The sequence below is a fragment of the Rissa tridactyla genome, chromosome 1 (assembly GCF_028500815.1).
Source record: "Rissa tridactyla isolate bRisTri1 chromosome 1, bRisTri1.patW.cur.20221130, whole genome shotgun sequence".
Classification (NCBI taxonomy): Eukaryota; Metazoa; Chordata; class Aves; order Charadriiformes; family Laridae; genus Rissa; species Rissa tridactyla.
In genome coordinates this window covers 73,501,659-73,522,560 of record NC_071466.1, presented here as the reverse complement: position 1 = coordinate 73,522,560, position 20,902 = coordinate 73,501,659, and the positions used below count along the sequence as shown (strand labels likewise).

The 20,902-nt window shown below is 40.2% G+C and overlaps 1 protein-coding gene across 1 annotated transcript in view; it reads right to left on the bottom strand.

Moving 5' to 3' along the window:
* Positions 1 to 20,902, bottom strand: part of AFF3 (ALF transcription elongation factor 3) — a 327,221-nt gene that overhangs the window by 277,498 nt on the left and 28,821 nt on the right. Inside the window, exon 2 of the mRNA XM_054190585.1 lies at positions 1,314 to 1,434. Within this exon, the coding sequence (XP_054046560.1) occupies positions 1,314 to 1,434 (121 nt within the window). The remainder of the gene's footprint in view (positions 1 to 1,313; positions 1,435 to 20,902) is intronic.

Below are 20,902 nucleotides of genomic sequence, written 5' to 3'. Positions count from 1 at the left end.
GGGTCTATTTGATTGGACCTACCAAATGGAAAATTATCAACTTCCCATTGCAGCAGAGCCCTCACAAAATGCCAAGACACAGCTGACTTAAGCTTTTCAGGCTTTTTCCCATGGATTAGCCCTTGACTGGTCTCACAGTAGACATTTCAAGTAGACCCTTGAGGAGTTCAAGACATTTCCCATGGTTTCTAAACGCCTTTGTAATGAATCTGAAATTCGGGCAGCTGGAGGTCAGCTTCAAGGCAGACAGAGCTGTCTTCTATCAAGGGACATGGTTTGAAAGTGGCAGATCTTTCTTTTTTATTAGGGACTGGAAAGAAACAACAATCTGGAAAAACAGCAAGCTAAAAGCTGACCCTGGAGCACGGGCAGAAACATGGAAGCGCAGAAGTCAGGTGCAGAAGCCAAGTGCCAGGTCCCACATAGGACTCCTGGAAAGCAGCACTAAAGCACCCAAAGCATCAAGGAGAAGTGATGCTGCGTGGAGGGAAAGGCTTCACAACATGGTGGCTGTAATGGTAACTTGGGACATTACTGGAAGGGCACAGTAGATGGTACATGATGATGTTTTGATGCATGCAGGGGAAGTCACTGGGCTAGCTGGGGGAGAGGAGCAGCCCCCATGGGATACCGCTCTCTGGTCCTGTTCACAAGGGCTTGGTTTGCAGGCTTCTGCAAAGTGCAGAAGAACCTGCTTGATTCTTCTAACAAGGAGTGGGGAGAAATGGTTGTGCCTCATCACGCTACTGTTACCATGAGGAATAAAACAGGGAGTTGAGACCTGTAAGTTGCTTCTGCCTTTGGTGAGGGCAAAACATGTCTAGCAGACAAATTTTGCTGGTAATGCTTACAGGAAAAAAAAAAAAAAAGCAAACACCAAGATATTTCATTGCATTAACCTTGGCCAGAGCATAATGTTTACTGTATCGCTTGACCTTCACACACCATTCTAACACAATTGTTTTTTTCTAAGTGTTGCAAAAACAGGGCACCGTCACCTTCACCTCCTAGTTTTAATTCCAGCTCAAATATTGTTAGGATATTTCTAGTTTATTTCATTCTCGTGTGCTGCTGAACATTATAAGAAGCTTTTTTTATATTTTTTATACATATATATATATATATATATTTTCACACACACACGCATATAAAAACTGATTCTCAATGAACCATAAATGTCCTCCGCGAATTTTGTGAGGTTAGCGCTTGTGGGAGGGTGCTGAAACCTGGACAATGCCTTCTGCAGGCTGCATTTTTGTACTGTGGAATAAAAAATAATAAATAAATGAGCCGCCCAGCTGGGAAGCATCTACCTTGTATGGTTCACTGAAGAGGGAGTAACTCGTGTTAAACGCGCCATCCTCCTGCTGGGCCTCCTGATTTCTCCTTTCCCATTCTTTCCTTCGCAGTACGTTTCTATCCGGCTCGTAGACACTGCAGCAAAAAAGAGGAAGAGCTTTTTAAGAGTTAAAAATTAGCGGGCAACATATAAACCAGCGTGAATTTAAAAGCGAAGAACTCTGGTTTGCAGACAGATGGCAAAAATAAGCAAAAACATGAATCAGATGAATGCCAGTCCAAGCAGGCTGGGGAGGCTCAGGTCTCTGGGAATGCTGGTGCTTTCTTCACACAGAGAATAGATAATTAAATTCTTACAGAAGAATAAAAAAGAAATCACAGGGCAGGATCTACTCTGTGCAGAACTCCTCTGCTTGAAACGTGACAAAGGAAATATCTAAGTAACTTTGACAAAGACTGAAAGTACTCTTAAGGCAGATGGTAATTACAGCTATGAGTAAATAGAAATTATGAACATATTTCCACTTATGACATATCCTCTGAGTGTTGTATGAGAATGCTCCTTTTTTCACATGGATGTGTTTCTGTAGTGATTCTTTCATTAACTAGCTCCCTAAAGAGCTGTTAAAACTACATGCTGTAGTGGTTTCCACAGTTAGGCTGCTTCTTCTGATCTCTGTTAATCAGCCAAGTCGTGAAACTACTACTGAAACAATTCCTCTTTCTGATGGATTTGACACTATCACAACTTCAGAGCATGAATAAATGAATACTGGCACGATAGCGTATGTATGGCTGGTAGAGTGTAGCTGGAGAGAGAATAAAATCACTGCATTACACAAGAGTATTAATTTTTAGAAATTAACTAGTCTCCAATATAGACATCCAGAATAAAAAATAACTTTTTTTTTCCCCACAATTCTAGTTTAATGCATGACAACATAAACCAGAGAATCTTTTCCCTGAATTTCCCCAGAACAACACAGGGTTGCACATTTGCAGTCTGTTATGTTTTATTCTCCTCACAAAGGGAACCGATGTGCCTAACAAGGTTTACGTGTTATTTCAGGACAATGACGAGTATGCTGATTGCCTATTTTGCCTAGCTCAGCTAATGCCTTTCTTCTGGCACTGTAAATCTGTAAAGTAGAAGTATATATTAATGCCGTGTAAGTGCACCATGTGTTAATAAGAGAAAGGTTGTCTTGCTAACCAGCTTCCCGGTTAGCAAAACATATGTTGCATCGGCTGCCCACGTGACGTTACCTAGTATGCCTCAGGCAAGGCAGTCAAAAGGCCAACAGCTATCTGATTCTAATTCAAGACTTGAGAGCGCTGAATGAAAATACACAGGATATGTTAGACAACTACTACTGTTTAAAAACAATGCCTTAGCAGTCACCAAACGATGCAGAATCTCATGTTTACTTGTCAACGCTGCTAACTCAAACTGGGGCACAGAGTACCCTTCTGATGGGTCTGAGGGCAGATGCCAAATGCTGAGCAGGGCCCTGAAACATGGGGGTTTATTGTGAAGCACAGAGTTTTGGTAGACCAGGTTGGAGGTAGCTTCCAACCACCAGTTTGTTTATTCCATGTACAGGTGGATGAGGTTTTTGAGGTTTTATTACCTATTTTTCATGAGCGATACATGTTATCCACACCAACACCCTCTCTTTGAAAAGCAGTCTAATAAGGAGGCAATTGTAGGGGTGGAGTTTTAGGCCTGAAAAATGCCTTCCTCCAGGAAGACGAGGATGACGAAGGCCTCCCCACGGGGTCCTTGTGAGCAGAGATCATCTGCTGCACATGCTGCCGAGGCCAGAGGCAGAGCAGTTCTCATTTACTGCTGGGCAAGCAGTGGTCCTCAGTTACTACACCATGCTATCTGAGCGTACTCCCATGAATTAAGTCAGGGTGAAAGACTTCCTAACAACAACCTCCGTGTCTTAATGTAGATTTTCTGCCACCCTGAATAGTTGTTGTTAGGTTGGGTTTTTCTGGAGTTGCAGGGATCAAGTTATAAGTTCATCATCAGGCACATTTCCCCATCCAGAACCAGACTCTTTGAGACGCTTTGCGTTGGACTCTCACCTGCAGTCAAATGGAGACGGGCAGCTCCCCTGAGATTAATTATAATACTGATTTCCACACGGTTTCTAGGAAGTAAACAAGTGCAACATTCCTCACTAGGCCTCATAGAAATTTAAAACTGCACTGGTGTGATACTCCTAAAGTGGAAGGACATTTTTATCCCTTTATTTGATGGAGACATATTTGATGGAGACATATTTGATGAAGATGTACAAGTCATCAGATCTCTGAACCCCCTTCCCGAGTGAGAAGTTCACTGTTGGCAATGCAATGTACAACCTGCAATAATTCAAAATGATTATGCAAATGGCAAAACTGTGTGACAATGCCTGATATGCCAGCTATAAGCAGTAAGTCAGGAAGAGCTACAAGTTGAGAATGTATTCCTTTGGTAATACCAGATGGCAAAATCTCTAGCATTTGTGAGGCTGCTCCTTATTTGCATGAACATTGCAACAATCACATTTCCTTGAACGTATGTCGCCAAATGTATTTATTTATTTTGGTTCCAGGAAAATACTGCCAACTGCTATAATTGTCTTTATTGCAAACACTTCAGTTAATGGAAAATTATTCTTTTTAATAGTTTTCTTCCTTCTTTCTTTTTTTTTTTTTTAAATTTGTAATTTAAAACAATCACAGATGTACACGTACCTTTTTAATTCTTTACAGTGTGTATCTTTTCTACAGCTAAGGCATGAAGAACAAGTTCATGAAAATCTCAAGATTTTTTCCTCACTGGATCATGTGTGCATATATGGGTGATGTATGCATGTATATATGTTATATGCAGGCTCGCACATCAGTTTATTGATGAAGAGTTTTGTCAGTATGGGTCAAAATGCTGAAGCAGTTTTGCAAGACTTGGAAACCAAAGAACACACAACCATTCATCTCTCAAAAGTCAGTGTCATTTATATTTGTTCCATACAGGTCAAACTCCAAAAGAATGAATTTTAATTGTTTTTAAATGGTATATTGTTATTTTTGAAATGCTGCATCTGTTTCAAATTCATGCTTAAACTGACATGAACTGAAGCATGAGCAACAAGACAAACACTTGCAAAAGTTATATATGAATAAAAGCTGTATTATAACAATTACACTATCTCGAATTTAGCACACTGGTTTAAAACCAGACTGTGATTTATCACATCCCTAAGATCTGCCAAGACACATACTGGACTTACCAATGAATTATGTCTAAATACCAGTGTCTCAGGCTCAAAGCACTTTCAGCACACCATCACCACCACACAGTCACAGCAGCCCTACCTTCTCTGCCTCTTCTAGGATACTTCGAATAATTTCACTCTCAGGTGTTTTACAGATCAGAGTACCAATGGATTGACAAACTTCTCGGAGTAGGTATGTTTAATAAATTTCGATCTGTTGTCATGCCTTTTGGAAGATTACCTTGATGGCTACCCACCCTTTGGCTGTGCGCTAGGTGAGCGTGGCTCCCCATGAGACGTGCCTGAAGACGAGAGCCCAGGCACGCTGGTGCCTGATGGGAGGGTGGCTGCGGCACCAGCCTCCCCACAGTACCGACAGAAATGCTCATAGCTTTCTTCACGCTACTCCTGACATCAGAAGGAACATTCCTTTAGTCCTTAATTAGAAATAGACAGAGCTGGCTCAGGGGACAGCCAAGGAGCAGAGCAATAACCTTACCTGAAAAACCTGGGACTGGATTTAATCTCCTACAAACTCCAAAGAGTTATGTAGTCTCAAGCTAGGCTGAAAGTAATCATATAAAAAGCCTAAAGTTTTAAGCGTTGAAGAGTCTCCTTTTGTTTCTTTCTTCTTTTTTTTTTTTTTTTTTTAAAGCACACTATTTCTGACCCAATTTACCTCCCTCAGACATCACCACTTGGAACAACTCCAATAAAAAGGTCTAATCTCCATGATGAACTGGGGGGAGATGATGCACCAATGTATTCTCCTGTCCTTCAGTTTCAGAACGACCAAGTTTTACATTCAGAGGAAGTGGTGCTTTCCCACAAACTAAAGCACTGCACCTTCACTGAGGAATTACACGCCTTCGCAGACATACGGTGTGCATTAACAACGCTGCTTGACCTTTTCAGAAACCACAGAATTGCCACATCACTACAGGGAGATTCAGGAAGGATACCGTTATTTTGCTACGAGATCAGCATCCTCGTAACAGCTGGCATCTTTGAGGCTGCAAAAGACACGGGTAGGTAAATTGAGGGCGAGATTGCTGGTGCTCCTCTTGCCTTGCATCAGTTTATTTTTTGGCCAAAGGAAGGGGGCAGTGACTCAGGCTGCCCTGCCAACACGACAAAGGAAGGCGTTACCGCGCCTGTACACACACCTGGTGACAATTACTGAGCTCGTTATACTTTGCAGTAACCTGCAATCTCACCTTTGCCTTTCCAGGCCTCCCAATATCATTTTCCAGTCCAAAGATTTAGTTCATTATTCTCTGAATCGTGAGGGCTTTGCAACACACACACCCCCCCACACACACCTTCCTTCTACCTCCCCACGCACACAAATATTGTGATGTAGATGTAGCAGCAGCAGCTTGTTTATTCACAGTTGATGTTTTTGACCCAGGAGGCTGATCTCCTTCACCCCAGCAGCTACGTGTGGCACTTCGCACAAAACTTTCAGAACCTGAAGCCTAGATGTATTAATAACAAAAGCAGAGCTGAGGCCTCATGCTAACATGCTGTGATTCCTTAAACTGCCAAAAACACAGTTCCCAGGGGCTCCTGGCAGGCCTTTGCCAGGGAAGACCTATATCCCATTTGCAAGGGCTGAGCTTCTTTCCCAGATTTTGTCAACTTCCTCATCTGTGCCCAAGCCACCCCTTCTTCCTCCATCAGATTAAGAGGCTCCATACAAAACACCATCGGGCCGCACAAGCCACTCCCAGCATCGTGGAAATGATACCATCCCCAAGCTGCCAGGTGGAGCCCCTGAATATCCCCTGGGAGCGGACAGAGCTGATCATGTTCCAAACAAACAGGAAAAAAAAAAAAAAAACCAAAACCAACCGAAAAACACAACCCACACCATAAGTGACCAACAGATACGCGTGTTTCAAGAGTAAAACTAGACCCGTGAGCAAGTTTTCTGTGAGGACACATATATCTTTGAAATTAAATTTTAGCACACAGTCATTTCTGAATTATGAACAAAGTTGGAACTGCTTCAAAACTATGAAAAACAGGCAATATGTCAAGAAAATAAATTTTAAAATGATTATTCCCAACATTTCCCCACAAATTGTGATCTGGCACACGCATCAATATACTAAATTTCAGGTGGAAGTGAGGACAATTTCTTAAATATTTAATAGTTTAATTCTCCCCCGAATTACCACATTTATGCCAAAGCAGCTAAATAGAGTAACCCCAGGGAAAACCTTATACAACACAATAAAAAAACAGTCCAACGCTGATGCAGGACAGTGATGATGAAACTGAATTCAGAATGGAAACTGAATTCTGAATTTAAATGTGCCATCATTCCCAGATGTCTGACGTATTTTAAAATACAAAAGGACTAATCAGCCTGAGACCTTGTAAAGGCAATAGCCCCAAACATTTTTAGAAAACAGTCTTAATTCTGACAATTCAATTACAACAATTCAGGTTATTTTTCTTGCTGAATTGCTGTGCTTAACATGGAAACGCTATCATTTAATGCCTGTTTTCGATTTTACTGTTCTTGTCCATGGTTTTCCCTGGCCACTTTCTTGGTACCAGTTCCATTTTCAGCTGAGGATAAACAATGCCTGTTTGGGAACTAATTGGGAATGGGTTATGGGGAGCTCTTCGAGATGGCAACCTTACATTTTTGAGCATTCAATGTTTTCCCTAATGACATTTGAACTATCGGTTCGATTATAACGAAGGGAGTGCCTTTGATGAACAAGTGGCATAATCAATAAAATACCTTCCTAGGTTGAAACCATCTTTTTCAGACTTTTTATCTAGCTTAAACAGCAGAAGTTAATTTGAGGATTTTTACAGTATTTTTTCCCATTTACAAACAGAAATGCCGTGGGGTAAAGCAATTACTCTGATTTACTGTTTTCACTTTGATTGAACATAAAGATGTAGCAGGGTCTCAAAAAAGCAGTAACTTAACAAACTGTGCTCCCATCCACAGACAGATAAAGTACCTACTTTGCTATTTCAAAGAGTTTACCTCCAGGCAGCAGCACAGAGCAAACATAAATCAATGACATGTGTCTAAGATGAGATTGATGTTTACTCTCACAGCTTTTCATCCTACATCCAATAAATTATTTTTCCTTCACCAAAATGCCTGGTTAAATTTCATTTTTCACTTTGCAGTATCAGTTTTAAAACTTTAGCTTCCAGCAATTTGAAAGCTAGGATTCATTGAGGCTTCAGCTTTTACAGCCTGTTTATGATTTGTATTAACCATGAAACACTACCGTCCAAACATGAATATGATCAGGGGGAGCCGAGCCACGCTGGCCGCTCGCACAGCGGCAGGTGCCGGCTGGAAGGTGCAAGATTGCTTTAATTATCTGCCTGGAAATTCCGAGTCCGAAAACTGGGAGCTGTATTTTCAGGGGCAGGTGTATCACGTCTACCAGACGAAGGATGTATATACATATCATATCTGCAAAAGCAGCACCTGAGTGGTCAAGGCAGGTCTTCTGAGGGCTCACGCTGGGCAAACGGGAGGAGCCAAGGAAAGACTAATTGTGGGCACAGTTATTACCTTACTGGCGCTCACATCTGACATTCACAAAACGCGAGCGCTTTGCATGCAACCTGACTGCATTTTAAATATGTATTGAAATATTGAGAAAATGAAGGGTTGCAATTGAGACTGGGATCTAGGTTGTTGAGCCAGAGCAGTAAACATCGCAACAGAGGAACATTAAAAAAAAATCCAATTTAGTTCAACATCTGCTTGTACAAGAGCACCTCTTCCAGCTCCACTACAGACAAAACATGCACATTTTCTTCCCTCAGTTATGCCCAATGAGAGAAATTGAGACATAATTCCATTTTTATTTTTAGTTTCAGGAAAAATAACTTCATCACATGATAAAAATCTACCAGTCCATACTTACAGTATACACAGTTATCAAAAAATTCACCATTCAGTATTAATGGGTAATTCTATATTCAATGCCTTGCCATTTTCTTTTTGCTATTAAGTGCTGATGCTCTCTTTTATAACCCTAAAACTGCTAGCAAAAATGCCGAAGATGGATGAAGATCTAATAATGTCACTGAGCCAAGCGAGAAACAGAATAATGGAATCACAGAATGGTTTGGGTTGGAAGGGACCTTAAAGATCATCTAGTTCCAACCCCCTGCCCTGGGCAGGGACACCTCCCACTAGACCAGGCTGCTCAAAGCCCCATCCAGCCTGGCCTTGAACACTTCCAGGGTTGGGGCAACCACAGCTTCTCTGGGCAACCTGTGCCAGTGTCTCATCACCCTCATAGTGAAAAATTTCTTGCTAATATCTAACCTAAATCTCCGCTCTTTCAGTTTAAAACCATTATCCCTGATAAAGAACATTACTATTACTTTTAATTCTGCACTGCTGTAACAATATATTGTTTGAAAGTACATTCTCAAGTTACAAATTCAACACTATTAGTAACCTTACACCTGGAACGGGTGTTTCTTTTTCTCCACAATTCAAGATGATATTTAAAATCTCCAGAAATTAAATGGAGATACTAGCTGACAAGAAATAGACACTGTAGATGAGATACGGGAAAGTATTCCATTTGTATCCTCATCCATATTTTCCAAGTGGAAACAGAAAAATTACCAAGACTGGAGAGCACAAACCAGACAAAGCACAGTGAAGCCCTTTCATTTGATTTTGTTAATGTTACTTTTATGTTGTAATTCAAAAACACAAGAGCTGAGGGGATAAATAAGAAATGTTTTTTTCTGCCTAACATAACACTGCTGAATTCCCTGGATTCACACAGCCTTATCTAACTCGGTTATACCTATATCTGATCTGGTTTCTTTTTACATTGCTTCCATGCCAGAGATATCAGCCACAACGCCCCACTTGTCTGTTTTTCTCCACAAGGATTTCTGTTTTCCATGGCATCCTTATGCATGGGAAACTCTTCCAGTTATCATCTGCCAAGCTTGTGTGGGTTTTTTTCCTTGAAACTTCTTCTTTAGGTTCCTTACAGTCATAATTAGTCAAAAATGATAGGTTGTGTTTTTTTGATCAGCCATCCAGCTCATGACTGTAGAGGACCTGCACACATAGGTGAATTATTCATATAGTCTTGGTGCATATCCTGAAGAGTTTACGGACTGAATGTGGCAACAAAATGAATTTACTCCTATCATTGAGTGATTTCTAGCAATGCTCTGATCATTTTAAACGCAATGAAAAAAATCCGGCCTTTTAAAAATCTATTTGACATTTTGCAGCAAGTGTTTAATACTTTATTCAAAATGTTTGTTGAGCTTTGTATTGATGTGTTTGCTGAAAACTGGATTTCGGTCAATAAAGATCTTCAGTGCTAGTTTCGGTGGTAAAAAAAAAATGAAAACAAGTATCCTGAAAATTGTGAAAAATTATGTTTTGTCTCGATGATCTTTTTCTTGAAAAAAGCCCTTTTTCAGAAAAAAAACACCTCCTTGCTCCCATTCTTCTCTAGCAACTTAAATAGCCTGTTCTTTCCACGGGGCTCTGAACAGCGACCCAGCTACCCACAGCTAATTGCAGGATTGAGTACACCGAGGTATACTTCACATAGCACACAAAAGTTGAAAGCTCTGTAACTGGTAGAAAAATGTTACCACGCTATTCACCCTGGTGCAACTTGACTTAGAGTAGCAAAGGTTGTAATGAATCGTTAAGGCCAGATCTCAGAGCATTTGCCACTACAGAGATAACGGCAGCGTCTATCAGAAAACATTCCTGGCACAGCAGGAAAAGAAGCAAAACTTTACAGACTTCCATGAATGAGAAAGACGAGTAGTTTTAATTTGTTAAATGCTCTCGGTGCTGCGAAGAACCCCTATGAAACATGAACGAAAGACACACAGCGATTCAGTACCTAAATGTAAAGGTTGTGAAAACTCTTGCCTATATTTATATTCCGTACACTTGATTTTAGATCAACGTTCAAAACCATCTGAAGTCCAAAAGGCAGCAAAATACAGCACTGAAGTACAGGACACAGGACTGCAGCTTCCTGTACTATTGTACTTTCACAGAAAGCCAAAGCACAGTATTTCATTAGGAATGTGTCAGCTGTTAGTAACCATCAAATCTATGACTCATGAAAACGTCTATACATGTTTTATTAACAAAGCAACATTTCCAATTTGCTGTTACTATAATGGATAATGACTGAAGGTTCATCAGGGTTAATCAAGAAAATGATGTAAATTTTATATTGCATTATGTTTCACTTGGCTTAAAATGGATCTTGGGTGACAATCTTTTTTATGTGTTTAATCGTGATTTACAGCATTATGGAAACCACACAACAGCCCCGGTGTGAAAAAAAAAAATAATGAACAAGTCAGTGCATAAGTCATCAGATTTTTATGCATTTGCAGAAAATCATTTCTTGGGATCTTCAGCGGACAGTCACTGAGTTTGGTTTCTGTAGAAATAGAATCGATATGTTTTGAGATGCCTTGCTTTAATTTATCGTTCTTTCATATTTTGTGGATAGATGGAGACCTTATCATAGCATTTTATATATTACAGACAAGCCATCACTACATACAGGTAAGGCTGAACTGAGTTTTAAATAGATGTATGTTTGCTTGTCTACATGACAAAAATAAATTTGGATGATGTTAATAACGGCACATGAAGATAAAGCCACAACCAAAGTAGTTAAACTCTATGCCAGCTGTACAAATACAAAAAGAATCAGCCACTGTAAATGCCCAAATAATAAATCCGCTAAAATCTGTGCTTTTGCTTATATGAACACCTGAAATGTAGCTCACTACATAAAGAAACTGTGATTGTTTTTAGCAATAGTTTGTTTGTATCAGAGTCTATAAGCATAAAATCTTATTACGGGGAATTACAAGGTTCCATCTTCATTCTGCTCAATTGAGGTAGAACATTTAGAAAATGGAACGAGAGATATGTACGTATAAAAACCTAAACCTAAATCACAATCTAAATCTATCTACCTAGTGCCTACAGAAACATCTTGCTTTCCTAGAACAAAAAGGACTGCTGTAAGAAGTCTGGGTTCAAGTACCTAAGAAAATTGTGGTTAATATGTAACTTTAAGCTGCAAACAGTGAAAAAATGCTTACACAGAGGATGTTTAACTCTCCTTTCACAAGAAAATAGTACTAGCCAAACATACTGCATTGCACCACACAGCTAGTTACCTTCTCTAAAATACATTGTATACATTTCAACTCCAGCAAAATGCAAATTTCTTCCCTGTTCTTTCTTCTGAAAGTGGAGAATGTAAACTGGACCTGAGGTTTATGCTTGACCAAATAACAACATCACCACATCCTTGGAACCTGCACAAGAGAAGTGCACAGCACACAAAACTATATGACTTCGTTTCTTACTCGATATATCCTGCTTCCCCTGTCTGTCTGTCTGTCTGCTTCCTTGCTTCTGTCTGTCGTATTTGGACACGTAGCCCCGAGGAATACGCAGTCAAAATTAGGAAGAGAAGTTAGCCAAAACCAGCATACCCATGCATGAAAGAATAACTTGTGCTCATACATGACTAAAAATGCACACATGTTAAAATGATGAAAAAGTTCGATGCCCTGTGACTGGTGTAATCCACGTAAGCTGCTTACACGTACAGGTCCCAATTCATTCTGCCTACGAAGACGACTATATCGTAACTCATGCTGCCTGCCCTCAGAGCTGCAGAGAGAAGCACCCATGCGCTCCCCTCCTACCCTGGGTATGCGATGGGAAGTGAGGTATTTTATCTCTCATTATAGAAAAAAAAGAATTGAAACAAACTTATCTTTTTTGTTGTTGCTGTTTGTGCCTCTCCTGACGCTCCGCTTTAGCTTAAGAGTGGTGGTGACACGGCCATGCCACAAATCCAAAACAAAATGTAACATGTCAGGAATGCAAAACCCTAAACATAATAAAGTGCAAAATAAGCTCCTGTATTTTAACCTGCAGAAACAGCGTGACTGAGTGCCTCACCTTCAAGGTTAAAAAGTCTTTAAATATTTCCAAACCTGAAGGAAATGACATAAAAATGACAAAAAAATTACCCAGAAGCTCATGCCTGTGCAGGGACGGTGCCAGAGGCAGATGCTGCCTGTTGGAGGGGGTCAGCCCGGTTCCAGTCCCAAGTGGGAAAGCGAGTGACCTGACCAAGTCGGATACATCGTCCCCTCACTCTCTCGCAGCTGCCTTGCCCTGTCTTACTTTTTCTCAGCAAATTTTAGCTTTAGCAGCAACAACAAAAGCTTGTAAGAGAGAAATGTTCTATTTTTACTGAAGTCTGAGTTCACAAGCGCGTATTCGTGTCACAGCAAATTATAAGGGCATCATTTACCTGCATAGTGTAAGGTGTAAAATTATGCAGTCTTTCATTTCGAAAGTGGTAAGAGGTATCTAAATTCTAGATGTTGTTGTAAAAGCATGAGGAGGGATCTAAATTGTATGTATTATTCTAAAAGCATGGGTTTGGGAGATATCTACAACATTTTTATTTGAATTTTCTGTAGCAAAGATCCCCTTTTATTATGCTAGGAAGCTTAGAAATCTCTGGGTCATTTTTCCTGCAAATTTCTTAAACGTTTCAAAACACTGGACTTCAGTTTGACCTTTTCTCATTCCAGCATTCAAAAACATCAAATTTGTGTGTCCTCCCAGGAAGCCCACGTTCCTCCCAGGAAGTTTCATGACAAAAAATTAGGAGGACTAAAATCCTTCTCTGACAGGTTGTGCAGAAGAAAATGCCATAATTTCATTTTCTCCCGTTTCAGCAGGGTAATGGAATATAACCAAAAAGAGTTAAAACACACATTTTTTAAAAAAGGAGGGGGATGGGGGAAAAAACAAGGCTGAAGGAAATTCTCCTGATTTTCCAGTTCAGAAAAGCCAACAATGTCGTGATGCTTAAGATAGGAGATCTTTTGCAATGTTAAAAAAAAATCCATACAGAAGGAACCCATCTTGCATCTTTGCACTGGCAGATTATCAATTAACCTATGATCCCACAGTCCTCTAGGCATGGGAAAGGATGGGAACGGATAGGATTTTGAAGACAAGGCAAGCTCTGCCCTCACCGCTATCCATGAAGTTCACTGAAACTCATCTTCACAGTGCTAAAAATCCAGCACTTGTAAGAATGCTCATCATGCAGTTTGGATTTAGCTGCTCACATGCTCTCAGGCTCTCCAGCCTTACAAGTGATGGCAATCAAAACCCCCGCAGTAGATACCCAACTTCTTGTTAAGAAGTAACATGTGAACCTCGTGGAAGGTGTTTAACATTTTAAAGGCACAGGATGACCCTGGTAGATCTAATAGCACTGTTGTTTTTTTTTTCCCCGCCGAAAGCCAGCACATCTCTGCACATTGGAGAGGTGGTGTTCCCGGAGCGGGCTGTCACACAAGCGAACGGTGGAGTTACTCCACCAGTGTTAATTGCTGGCAGAAACCTGAAATAGCGCTGAACAGAAAGGTGAAAAAGCTGCTGGCCATCCCCTCCCAGCCCTGCTGGATGGGCCCACTGCGGGGGAGAAAATGACATGGATGAGGGTGGGAGAGAGCACGAAACAAGACCACTGCGGGCGAACTTGATTTTTATTTGAAACCAAACAAAGCACGGCGTAATTCACACTTGGTAACTGGAATATCCCAGTGCAAAAAATAAACAGAAGCTGTTATTAGCAAGAGAATATTTTGTTGCTAGCATGCCGTGTTAAGCAGAAAACTGCTACTACATTTAGCCTTCCTTAAAACTTTCCTCAGCAGGAATTCTGATATAGCTTCTTGGTAACGTAGGAAATGGCAGAGAATTGTTTCCTTCTAGGTAATGGAAAGCAAAAGACGTATGTAAAGATAGTCCATTTGTTGTTTTTTTTAATACCAATAAGAGAAAATAAGCTCAGTGAATTTGTTCAATTCTAAATTTGGGACCGTTTCTTGGAAAACTGTGAAATAATTGTAATACCCATGTTCTGTTTTGCTGTGAACCAAAATAGTATCTTAGTATCTCAATGACAAAGGTTTGTCAAAGATTTCTAAGTTTTTGTGTAATCCTAAATAACATTTTGCTGTTTCTGACATGAGAAGATCTACCCTACCTAATTTGATACTAATGACGTACCATAAGAAAGAAAAAGAAAACTTTATTAGAATCTCAGGAAAGAAACCATGAATGGATAATGCACTAAATTAAAAGGAACTGACTAGTTGGGTAGACATAAGTATTAAGCTGAAGATAATATTATTTAAACTTATCCATTTCAAATTAATCTGTTCTCTAACAATTTAAAAGTCTAGGTTTACCATCTTATGACATATCTCGTTCTATATACACAAAACAGAAAAACCATACTGCTCTGTGTATCTCCCCAGGGCCAAATGATACAAACCAGAAATTCCAGAACTCCATCTCCCTTAATAAATCTACTTTGCCCGAATGCTTGCGAAAATGCATTACCCTCAAACATTAGCCGATTCTTGGAAAGTGCTTTATAGAGTTAACAGCCTCCCGCTTCCAATATGGGAACCATCGTATCAGGTAGCCTATTTGATGCCAGTTGTCACGAAAGCTTGCGAGGAGGAGCAATCTCTCTGCGATGCAGCTTCAAAGCCACGCAGAACTTACAGCTAAAATACAACAGCCATTTGAAAAATAGATGGGGCTTTGGGAGGAGGTATAAGGCAGTAGGTTCCCTGAACCTGATATGACCCAGAAAGTATCCTGCAGCAGCAGAACCTGCTGAATGATTCATGGTCCCATTTGGGTCCCATTTTAGCAACCCAAGCACACAAAACATCTCCTATCCTCCAGGTCTTCCTTTCGCTCTGTTCCTGTTGCCCATGTATTTTTGATCACAAACCATCCCAAACTGACCTGCAGCTGGGCACTGGGAAAATGCACACACTGGCCTGGGAACCTCTGCTGTAGGAAAGAGGCAGTGTACCCCAGAAGAGAAGAGACAGATGGATAAAGGAGTGAGGTATGAAAAAGGACAAATTGGGTTTGTCTGATTTAGAAAAGAGGAGAGTGGGAGACACATGATAATGATCTTCCCACCTATAAAAACTTGTTGCAGAGCAGACAACGATGAATTGTCTTCTCTGTCTGCTAGGTCACACGACTTAATTTGCAGCAGAGGAGATTTAGATATGATTTTAGAAATGCTATCTAACTAAAAAAGGAAGGGCTGGAAGAGGCTGGCTGTCTACTCCACAGCCTGCTTCACGACTTCTTTATTTCAGAATGGGTTGTTCAGTCCTCCCCCCGACCTTGGCCCCACCAGCGGACAGCTATTGTTAAGTTTTCTCCTTCTCAGCCAGGTTTAATACACAAAATAAACAAGAATAGGAAATGATCATCCATTGAACAACACAACTCCCTTCCCTCCTTCCAGATGAGCAACAGTGCCTCCTTACATCCCCGTATGGGATGCCTCTCCTCCATGAGTAACTGCCTGCTAGCGCTTACCCAAGTAAAACTAGTTTGCCCCAACAACCAAGACACTTTTCCAGGAGTAACACACATCAAACGTAGATTATTTCTGGGCAGCTGCTCCACAATCTTGAGTGACTCATACGTGCTATAAAGGTTAGACTCTTATCTGTCAGGCTGCCCTAGGTGTGCTTCCCCTGCCTTAGAGCCAAGGGATGGAATCAGGGTTCTATGCAGCCCAGCAATTGGAATAAGTTTTTTGGTTGTGATTTTTTTTAATATATGGGCTAAAGGACAGAGAAATTTTCCTTTCTTCCGTCACTGAATTCAGAAACCCATCTATAAGATGTGAGAGCAGGAACATCTCTTCCACCATCTCCAAATGAACCATGCCTAACTGTCAGAGAGGCATGCGGGGCATACAAAGGGAGACATGAAAAAAACAAATAGAGCTTTTCTGAAATACCTTGCATTGTTGATCAAGAACATAAGGCAATCTCTGACACTAAAAATTGCAGAAGATTGCTACTCACGACAGCGTATATTTGCTATTAGGAATGTACTGTGGTGCACAAAATATCTGAATCCTCTCTTACCACCAACAAGAAAGGTAAGGGCCGAACAAGATGGTTTTGTGACCAAACATCACAACTGCTCCCTCAGTCACCAAACTCAAACTCCTCACATCTTCAGGTGATGTGAGTGGCATAAAGAATTGAATAACATCTTAATTATGCCCATCTGTACAAATATAAAGCCAAGCACTAAGCACAAGCCGTTCAGAGCCACCTCAGGAAGATTCTCATCGGTGTGGACTTTGGGGACACCCAGGATATATGGCTGAAAACCACGGCCGGCAAGAAGCTAACTACCTCAAAAGCTGAGTCCTGGAGCTTAAGTTCACCACAGACTGTACACCAAAAGGACTACTTTTTCACTTTTTCTCAGGATTTGCAAATACAGCCTAACAAATTCACTTTTGCAGTAGGAAGTCATGATATTTGAATTCTACTGTGTGTTGCGATTTATGACACACCAGAAGACACTGTACAAAAAATAAATTCAACAGTGCTGATTTCCTTTTGATAGGCAAGCTGAAAAAAATTACAGCTCCCCGCAAACTATTTTTACTCTTACAGGTTTAGAAAAAAATCAGGAAAGAGGAAAACAAGTTGTCTGAATGGTGCAGATATACTGTACTGTATTTTGGGATCCGATGAGACATTTTCTATCATGTGAAAATTATGGCATCTTTTGTCACAAATTAAGGTAAACCTTTTTTCTCCTTTTTTTTTTTTTTTGTACGGGTTTGGATATTTTTGCTTACCTGTTCACGGCATTCTATTAGGTGCCATCATAAAAAGAAAATACTGTTCGCAGTATTTATTTGTAGAGACAAACATCAATGCTAAGCACTTAGCAGTACATTATGTTTTTTTGAGGATGCACTTGGGGGAATCAAAGTATTTTATTGCACAATAGATATTATTCTGTTTGTACTTGCATTCCTCCAAACTTAAACCATTCACAATGTTTTATTTCTGAGCATACATAACCAAGAACACTGACTGGGGTGATATTGTTAAGTATTCAAACAATTCCTGCACATCACTTACAAAATGAATGCCTTTGGGTAAATATCTTTGCTTTCTCTTTTTCTTTGCCTTTCCTTAGTTGGTGCCCTTATCTGACATGTTCTCGGAAAAATGAACCACATTGGCTCCATTTACTGTTTAACAAAAATAAAGCATGAAAAATGTTATAAGATAGAAATAAAATCATCTAGAATTTGTATGGCACTAATTTGTCAGGGGTTGAATAAATGTTAATTATACAGCTTTTTAAAAATCAGACTTGTTAATGTCATTTTTAATTTAGAATGTTACATTGTAAATGTTTTCCATTGTGTTAATTTACACCTGTTATTACAGCCTCCGTTATTAGGTTTACACTGGAACAGCTACTTTGTGCCACTGAAATTTGCTTAAAACAGCAGAAACAATTACTAATTAGAAGGGCATGTTTACTTTAATTATATTTATTTCCTAGTCTAGTTTTATATGTAGCACACTATGAAAGTGTATGATTCAATTAGCCAAACCCATTTATCTTGGGCAATTCCTCAAATGAGCACTGCTTAGAAAGACAGCAAATTCTTTCAGCGCTACTTTGCCTCATAAATTTCATAGGTGACACTAATACATACATATGGTGGCTGGGTATCACTTTCTATGTGACCTCACTGCTTTCTCCCATTTTTGCTAATGCTTATTCACTAATTGCAGATTACCCGAATGACATTTTATTTAAACAAGGAGCCCAACGGTTTTAATCAAAGATTTTAAACCAGTGACATGGAGAACCGTCTTCAGCATTCATAAACTCGGAATCAACGCAAGACATGCATTCAGCTCGCTCAGTTACCCGCACAATGTGAAACTACTACCTGTACTCATCCACAGATATCTAGAGCTAGGCTGGTGTATGGCACAGCGCTTTGTAAATTTGCAAACCAAGTGCAATTTAAACTTCTGGGGAACAAAAAGTTAACGTCTTTATCCTTTACAAATACGACTCTTTGAGTAGTTTTTTCCAGTGAAAGTGGTATTATCTATCCACTCTCAGAGATTAAAAAGAAGGAGAGCCATAAAAACTCTTTACAAATGACTCCCCTGAAGCTCAGTCCTAGTATTATGTTTTAAATCTAAAGCGAGGATTAAAAAAACCAAGAGTTTTCAATTTCTAATTGACAGTTGCTGCTCCTAATCTATGTAAATGATATTGGCAGGTAGCACGACATACTGTTGCTTTCGAATAACATTATTTCAGTACTTATAACAAAATTCAGTACTCTGAAAAATAAAACTGAAGATGAACTTGTACAAACCAGGGGGGAAACCGCCATGAGTTCTACATGGCAAGGCGCTCTGCCTCCCTCAGCCATCAAGGGTAATGCATTTATACTATCTCACTGCCACCGCCTGCGCACAGCAGTTGTATGACATTCAAAGAGAGCAGCCGATGCTGTCAAAGTGGCTACGACAGGGCTACAGCTTCCCCAACAGGGGCAGCCGCTGTCTGCAGAACGATGAGCCACAGCTCTGCCTACCAGCAGTGCTACCTATAATGACCAAATACATGAATTTAGATCATCGCACTTTGGACTGCTTGGGCCACGTTTAAACCTTCCACCACAAAGGGAATTCATTCCCAGTTAAATTTCTCTTTGACACATAGAGTGTAACAAGAACGATGAAAATCTAAACTTCGAGTGAGAATCAAGCCAGTATCTGGTGTGGCCAAAGACAACAGAGCTACCTTCTCCTAATCCACTGCAACGCAGAAAAGAAAACAGTGTATAAATGGAAAGCCTGATGTAATTCAGAAAAAGCTGCTATTAAAAAGTCAGCATTTTAAAAAAGCTAACAACAGAGACATCTCTCAGCTGAGGCAATTATTTTGTAGGTTAAGAGGAGAGAAGTACTGCTGCAATTGAAGATTTGTCTTCACAGGGGTTCTCAGGAAAGTCAAGGCAAATCAACTGAGGGAATGAAGTCAGTTCGCAGTCAGACAAACATATATTATGGCAGCTTATCCCTCCTCCAAGAGGAAAAGGGATCAACTGTATTGATGTAAGATCACCTGAGACCAGCCCAGGCACCTTCATGCAGGGGTTTAACACGCTTTAAGGTTTGCAGACTGACTTCACGCATTTAGTGCCTCCCCTGCTCTGGCGTTGCCTTGATCCACGCCACGTGGTCACTGATAACGAAGGCTGACTTAATGGACACCGTCTCTGACCTTTCATTAATAGCACCTTCTCTTTTATTTACGTGTGGGGTGCGGGGAAAGGGGAGGTTATGCGAAGTGCACTGGCAATTTCCAATAGCTAGCTATCTTTAATAATGAAGTGTAAGATAACAAATCAAGTCTGAGTCATAACTAATTAAAAGAAATGGGAACTGAAAATGAATGTAATTAGTCAAAATTTCTGAACAGTGCCTTTATTATAAAGTCAATAATTAAAATGGAGAAATCAGTGTTTTGTAACATAATCAAGCCCACACACAAGCAACTTCTGGCCTTTCTTTAAGTGTCTTGGTTTTGAATATCTCTGCTTTCAGAAAACTTGGATTACTATAAATGTTGGGTTGTTTTTTTTCCAAAGAAGAAACCGACGAGACGGACTTAGTTATCTTTGCTGGGACATTGTCAGGAAAAGCTGGCCACAGTATGTTGTTACTGCCCCTGTAATTAGGCTACTCTCTTTGCAACAGCAGGGAAGAGGCAAGATCAATTAAAACTGAAATAATGATGGCTGCACTATTTTGTTGAAGTCAGAAACACTGTATGGAACATACAAGTGTACTGAATCTGAGTTCCTAAGTGCTAGGATATACACATGCAAAGCAGGTATATGCCTTTTAAAAAGGGGTCTGTAGGGGTTAAATTAAGCAGACTTCACAAGAATCTCAGTTTAGAGAAGAAATATATTGATTCACTCCAATATTTTCCCTCTGACATATACCTGCTTGTAACTGTGGGCTGGCTCTTTCTAGGCTTGTTCAATATGGATCCCCCAAAAGGGGTTTTCTTATGTGCAACAACTGACCAGGCGCAACGGTACTGCTTTTTTGGCAAAACATTCACCCTGCTCTCATTCTTTTTGCTCCATCACAACACATTTTGCCACAAAAAAACAACAAAAAAAAAACCAAAACCAAAAAAAAACGCCAAACACAGAAAAGAGGTATTTTCCTCAATGTTTGCAACGCTGGCCCAGACCAGAGCTTTTTGATTTCCAGCAGATACTTTTACTGAGGCTCACTTCGTGGGAAGCAGCGCATCAGCCCCAGCTCTGCCCAGCCAGCCAGGCACTCTGCCT